At 37.7% G+C, this 7722-nt stretch overlaps 1 protein-coding gene across 1 annotated transcript in view; it reads right to left on the bottom strand.

Annotated features, from left to right (window-relative positions):
• The window catches only part of pkd1l2a (polycystic kidney disease 1 like 2a), a 49659-nt gene extending 45021 nt beyond the window's left edge, over positions 1-4638 (bottom strand). Inside the window, exon 1 of the mRNA XM_060940640.1 lies at positions 4317-4638. Within this exon, the coding sequence (XP_060796623.1) occupies positions 4317-4638 (322 nt within the window). The remainder of the gene's footprint in view (positions 1-4316) is intronic.
• Positions 4639-7722: the final 3084 nt, after the last annotated feature.

The raw sequence follows: 7722 nt of genomic DNA on the forward strand, positions 1-7722 counted from the left end.
GGTTTTTGTTTTCGAGTAGTTTTTATTTCATCTTCGGTTGGTTCAGCAAAATGTTCCACCATTTTGTTTTTCTCTACTCATGGTATATAAGCTGATAGCTTAGTAGTAGAGTAGCCAATCAGAGCACGTGACTGCTCATATCCATTGAATGTGGATAGAATAATACATATAATGTATAATTGTTTATAAAAGGCACTAGATCCCATATGTAAAATGCACAATGTGCATCATACAGTCATTGGCTGGATGAGAGACAAAGAAACCTTTGAGTTTTGTAACAAATACATTGAAGGTTTTGTTTTCAAGTAGTTTTTATTTCATCTTCGGTTGGTTCAGCAAAATGTTCCACCATTTTGTTTTTCTCTACTCATGGTATATAAGCTGATAGCCTAGTAGTAGAGTAGCCAATCATAGCCATCAAATACTTTTATTCCATATTTTGTTGCCTTTTTTATTTTTACATATAAAATTTATGTAAATTTATGTAAAATTATGTACTTGACCAATCTTCGCCAAAATGCACAGGACAACTCACTAGGGCCACAAAAAGACATCATTAGTTTTTGGTGGGCCAAGGTCAAAGGTCAAGATCATCAAGGTCAAATCTTGTAAAAACACCTAATAGAACATAACTTCTTATAAAATTATAAAATACATATTATAAAATGTTAAAATTTTTCTTTAAATATAAATCACCAAAATACTGCTAAAATATAGAAGCAAAGTGCAATTAGGTATGTATTCCCCACCATTGGCATTTATTACCTACATTCTTATCATGCAGTACTAAAACCAAAGTCAGAAAAGACCTCAAAAGAAAGAAAAGCTGACAGATTTGTTGGTTCCATCTTCTACAGTGAGGATGTAAAGAATGGAAATCAACAGCATTTGAAAGCATGCAGCACAATAGGGGCTGTGTGAGTGTCTGAATGATAAAACGAGCTTCTTTATACATGGCAACAAAAGGCTCTCCAGCAAATCAAAGAGACTGACACTTTTAGGGCCTTGGTGAATGAAGCAAACAAGCAATCAAAAGGGTGCTGGCTGGCTATTCGAGATATCTAATGAAAGAAATAGACAATAGGTAGATTGTCAGTTATCAGTGGAAAGCATGATAGTGTGTGATTACAAACTGTGAGCTGTGCCTGTTAAACCTGCAGACACATTACTGATAACAGTAACAAAGATATAAAACTCTTGGGGATGTACTCTTATTGGTAAATGACAGAAATTTTTTCCTGACTGCAAACACTGACAATGGAGACTCCTGCTATAAATGCTAAATAACCATCTTCTTACAGTAAACGTGACTAGAGCAGTTATTATATTATATGTTTTTCTTTGTTTTTACCTCGCTTGCGACGGAGTAAGCGGGGCGAGGTATTGTAATCAGTGTGGTTTGTTACTTGCGAAAATCTGAGATTTTGGCAAGTAGGTTGATCTGTCCATTTGTTTGTTTGTTTGTGCTCTAGCGTCGTCATTTCTTGACCAATCTTCACCAAAATGCACAGGACAACTCACTAGGGCCACAAAAAGACATCATTAGTTTTTGGTGGGCCAAGGTCAAAGGTCAAGATCATCAAGGTCAAATCTTGTAAAAACACCTAATAGACCATAACTTCTTTGTGATTTTCGCAAGTATCGTGCTCTGCACAACTTTTAATTTGTTTGCTTGTGTGTGTGTGTGTGTGTGTGTGTGTATGTCTGTTAACAATCTAGCATCTAGACGGTTGCACCAATTGACTTCAAATTTTCAAGGTAGGTGGGAAATGGTCTGTAGATTACCTGATTAAATTTTGGGGGTAATCGGGTCAAGATGAAGGTCAAGGTCACTGGAAAGGTCAACCTTTCGGTCAAAATAACATATTTTCCATTATAACTCAAAAACGGTTGCCGATAGACAAATGACTACTATTATGAGCATATAGGAACTCCTATATGGCCTTTCATTTGGCACCATGATCTTTGACCTTGAGTGACCCTGAAAGGTCAAACTCAAGGTCATGGATTTTCAGAGGGCTGTAACTTGAAAACAGTTGATGGTAGACAGATATTTACCATGATCAACTTATAGGAAGTGCCATATGGGTTTTCATTTGGCATCATGATCTTTGACCTTGAATGACTCTGAAATGTCAAACTCAAGGTCATGGATTTTCAGAAGACTATAACCTGATAGCTGATGATTGAGGAATATTACCATTATCAACATTTTGGTATAAAATAAGTGCTGCCGGGTGAGGTTTGTTTTGCCTGGCAACACTTGTTAAACTCTGTTTAGTGTAAAGTTTACATTATGCATAGCGTCAGGCGTTAGTTCCTGTAAATTAGCTGTTACTATAGAAACCTTAAAATACAGGATGAGATTGCTGTAATATAAACCTGTGATTTGAATTACAGCAGCTTTATTGTTAGAAAATTGGTCAATCTTATGACCAGTCAGGGGTGGGTTTCCCAATAACGTTGCCCTTTTGAGCTAAAAAGAGAGTTGAGAGACTCTCTTCAGCAACGAACGTTGTCTCTGCACGTTTTGGAACTATAAATACAACCCCAATTCCAAAAAAGTTGTGACACTGTGTAAAACATAAATAAGAACAGAATGTGAAGATTTGCAAATCATGGAAACCCTATATTTCATTGAAAATTGGACAAAGATCAAATGTTGAAACTGAGAAATTTTATTGTTTTTTGAAAAATATATGCTCATTTTGAATTTGATGTCAGCAACACGTTTCAGAAAAGTTGGGACAGGGGCAACAAAAGACTGAAAAAGTTGTGTAATGCTTAAAAAAAACCTTAATGGGTTAATTGGCAACAAGTCGTAACATGATTGAGTATAAAAAGAGCATCCCAGAGAGGCAGAGTCTCTCAGAAGTAAAGATGGGGAGGGGTTCACTGCTCTGTGAAAGACTGCATGGGCAAAAGACTGCAATAACGTTGCCCTTTTGAGCTAAAAAGAGAGTTGAGAGACTCTCTTCAGCAACGAACGTTGTCTCTGCACGTGGTTTTCCTGAACTCAGTCGTCAGAAGGAGTTTTAATAGCAACATTCCGAAGAGCTTTTTTGCAGTGAGCATCCCCGGTATAGGCATTAATAGTTGCTAAATCCAGTCGATGAGGTCACATGGCATTGTTTTTTTTTTTTTTTACCAAAAAACAATGAAATATAAAGTGTTTAAAATATGTTAAAATATTGTATTGTCATTCAGCATTACATATATAATGTGGTAATTGATACTAGAGCGGCGGCTACAATTATCGACAGTCCATAATTATCGACACCTTTTTAGCTTTACCAATAAAAAATTATTTTACAAAGGTGAGTTTCAGTTACAACAATTATTATTGGTTAATTAATAAACCGGAAGACCCCCCCGCTCCCTTTGATCTTGTCGTCTGATGACAGCTCGTTACCTGAGATGGAATTTTTTTTCAGCATGATCAGCAATTTGAGGAAAACCCGGACGTTATCATCGCAGGTAAGCATGGTGGAAAGATCATGGACATGTTTTTACTGACCAAATTTACTGATATTTCATGATCTCCTTGTCGAACCCTACTTTGTTTCTGACTCTTTCATTTGACAGTCGCCATTTTGTATCTAAACGCGCGTTTGATAAGTCACGTGAGGTGTCGATAATAGTGATCACTTTCATCGGTGTCCACCATTATCGACACCCTGTGGAATTAAGTGGCATTTACAACTGTTATGGATTGATCTTTGTGTAACATTGTTGAGGTAGATGAAGTACTTTAAAAAATAAAAGTGCTGTGATTTATAATTTTTTTCTGAATCATAACAGAATGGAATGCTTATAGAGTATTTGGAATCCTATTGCAATAAATAGAATTGACCAGAATTAAATTCCTAGCATATTAAAAATGACATGCTTGATAGGTGTTCTAATCTTTAAGACATTTTGCTTTTTGTCTGTAGAACTTTATGGTAAGCAACTTAGATGTGTGTTAAGCTGCCTTTAAGATTATAACCCAAGGCTAGTTATCCACAATGAGCTCCTCCTTGCCAATTCAACAACTTCAATGACTAAAAACCTTAACACACACCTTAAAATATGGCACATCTCATCTCATCTCATCTCATCTCATCTCATCTCATCTCATCTCATCTCATCTCATCTCATCTCATTATCTCTAGCCGCTTTATCCTTCTACAGGGTCGCAGGCAAGCTGGAGCCTATCCCAGCTAACTACGGGCGAAAGGCGGGGTACACCCTGGACAAGTCGCCAGGTCATCACAGGGCTAATATGGCACATATGAAAATAAATATGTAGCACTACTTAAGACAAAAGCACTTGCCTTCTGTGGCAGTGGAGCCCATGCTGAGGTTGAAGGAGGCAGGTGCGAGTCCTAGCCACCAGTCCTGCTCTGATTGCAAATATCTCTGGAGAAACTGTTGCATCTCATCATTCCGGATGAAGGCCAAATGTCCACCACCACGCTCACACCAAGTTTGAGCTTCGACGAAGCTGCGCTGCAGGGTCACAAACTCATAGCAGGAGCCTTCAAAAGCTTTTTGGTGCTCAAGACAGAACAGGGTTTCTGTGTCTTCTTCACTATCAACTGCACTGACTGTGAGAATGACCAAAAGTAGGAGAGTGGAGAGAAGATGCGTATCCATCTTCCTTTCTTCTCCTGCATACTTTTACAAGCAGGCAGGTGTGCATCTATATTTAAAGGGGATTGACGTCAATGCCCGACAAAAGACAGTGTAATTATACTAGGCGCTCTGGCTAGCTGGGCTTTGGGCTTTTTCAATAGGACAATGAGAAGAATTGTCGCTGAACAGCAATAATGGCTCATGCGCAAATAAGATTATTTCTACTGGTACAGGCATCCCTTAACATCTCAAACAAAGCCTGCATGGGCAGAGATAAGAGTCGGGACTGAGCATGAATGAGAGTCCTGACTATAATTCAAATCAGAGGGTTAACTTAATGCACATGTTCCAATACATTATCATTTCCATAGTAACAGATCATACACAGGGACATGTATGGTGGATGCTGTACATAACATAAGGCTAATAATAAACATAATAAATTATTTAAAACAAAATATAATCTTATTTACCTAAGAAATCTACAATCAATGATATGATGAGACTTTCTGTAAGGAACTGTTTCTTTAGTTCTGTAAACTCATATGACACAACTTATATTTTGTTTACACTTTTGGAATGTCTGCAATGGAAAGACGAGGCCAAGATTAAAATTGGTACAAAATAAAATCTATTAGCACCAAGTCGAATGGAAATTGTGCAAAGAGTCTCCAGTGTCTGTATGTTTTCCACCATGGGAAAGTCTTCAGGGCAGAGGACAACATAGCAAGCTGTATTCTTTTTTTGTAGTACTTTAATGAAAGATAATAAATAATGGCTGGTGTTTAATTTAAGTGATAACAGGAACTAACAGGACTTTCCATAACATTAAGCAGAACTATAAATACAACCCCAATTCCAAAAAAGTTGTGACACTGTGTAAAACATAAATAAGAACAGAATGTGAAGATTTGCAAATCATGGAAACCCTATATTTCATTGAAAATTGGACAAAGATCAAATGTTGAAACTGAGAAATTTTATTGTTTTTTGAAAAATATATGCTCATTTTGAATTTGATGTCAGCAACACGTTTCAGAAAAGTTGGGACAGGGGCAACAAAAGACTGAAAAAGTTGTGTAATGCTTAAAAAAAACCTTAATGGGTTAATTGGCAACAAGTCGTAACATGATTGAGTATAAAAAGAGCATCCCAGAGAGGCAGAGTCTCTCAGAAGTAAAGATGGGGAGGGGTTCACTGCTCTGTGAAAGACTGCATGGGCAAACAGTGCAACAATTTAAGAATAACGATCCTCAATGTAAAACTGCAAAGAATTTGGGGATCACATCATCTATGGTACATAATATCATTAAAAGATTCAGAGAATCTGGAGAAATCTCTGTATGCAAGAGACAAGGCTGAAAACTAACATTGGATGCCTGTGATCTTCGGGCCCTCAGGCGACACTGCATTAAAAGCAGACACGCGTTTGTAGTGGAAATCACTATATGGGCTCAGGAACACCAGAAAATCATCATCTGTGAAAACAGTTCATTACTGCATCCACAAATGCAAGTTAAAACCAGACATAAACAATATCCAGAAACACCGCCCCCTTCTCTGGGCCTGAGCTCTTTTACAATGGACTTTATGAGGGGACATTAGTGCACATGGCATGGGTAGCTTCTACATCTGGGAAGGCATCATTAATGCTGAATGATATATACATGTTTCAGAGCAATATGCTGCCATCAAGACAAAATCTTTTTCAGGGAAGGCCTTCCTTTTTTCAACAAGACAATGTCAAACCACTTTCTGCACGTATTAAAACTGCATGGCTCAGTTGTAAAAGAGTCTAGGTGCTAAACTGGCCTGCCTGCAGTCCAGACCTGTCTCCCATTTAAAGCATTTGGTGAATTATGAAGCGCAAAATACGACAAAGGAGACCCCAAACTGTTGAGCAACTGAAATTGTATATCAGGCAAGAGTGGGAAAACATTTCTCTTTCAAAACTACAGCAACTGGTCTCTTCAGTTCCCAAAAGTTTACAAAGTATTGTTAAAAGTAGAGGTGATGCAACACAGTGGTAAACATGCTCCTGTCCCAACTTTTTTGAAATGTGTTGCTGACATCAAATTCAAAATGAACATATATTTTTCAAAAAAACAATAAAAATTTCTCAGTTTCAACATTTAATATGTTGTCTTTATATTATTTTCAATAAAATATAGGGTTTCCAAGATTTACAAATGATCATATTCTGTTTTTATTTACAATTTACACAGTGTCCCAACTTTTTTGGAACTGGGATTGTAGTTAAAACACGTATTTCATCATTCATTAATAAATTAAAAATTGTAGTTATTTTCAAATGCTGTGGTATAAGAGGAATAAAACACATTAGGCCATGCTGTTATAGGAAAATAATCAACTTTATTTATTTTCCTATAACAGCATGTTATAGGCCCTGTGATGACCTGGCGACCTGGTCACTTGGTTTGTGCAAAAGAAATCATGCTTAATTTCCAATAACTGAGACATCTAATGGAACACAGCAATAATTTCACACAAGTGACACTGTTATCGACTGACTAAAATCTACACCTTGATTGATACTGGACAACACCTGTGACACACAGATAATTACGCTTCCCAAGGTCAAAAGTAAATAGAATTCCATGACTAAGCATGGTCTTAGGCAAACTTTGTGCTAGCAGTTGCAAAGGTCTTGAGGTTAGTGCTCATTGTAAATGACTGGATAGATAGTCAACATGATGCATACAGAAATGTATCATGTGTTGGGGTATTTTATGTTCTTAATGCCAAGAAAGCTTAGGGAGGCTGGATATTCAAAAAGTAGCGATCACCTGCTTCCATCCATCCATCCATCCATCCATCATCTGTAGCCGTTTATTCTGTTCTACAGGGTCGCAGGCAAGCTGGAGCCTATCCCAGCTGACTACGGGTGAAAGGCGGGGTACACCCTGGACAAGTTGCCAGGTCATTGCAGGGTTGACACATAGACACAGACAACCATTCACACTCACATTCACACCTACGGTCAATTTAGAGTCACCAGTTAACCTAACCTGCATGTCTTTGGACTGTGGGGGAAACCGGAGCACCCGGAGGAAACCCATGCAGACACGGGGAGAACATGCAAAC

Source organism: Neoarius graeffei, chromosome 15 (assembly GCF_027579695.1).
Source record: "Neoarius graeffei isolate fNeoGra1 chromosome 15, fNeoGra1.pri, whole genome shotgun sequence".
NCBI classification, from domain to species: Eukaryota; Metazoa; Chordata; class Actinopteri; order Siluriformes; family Ariidae; genus Neoarius; species Neoarius graeffei.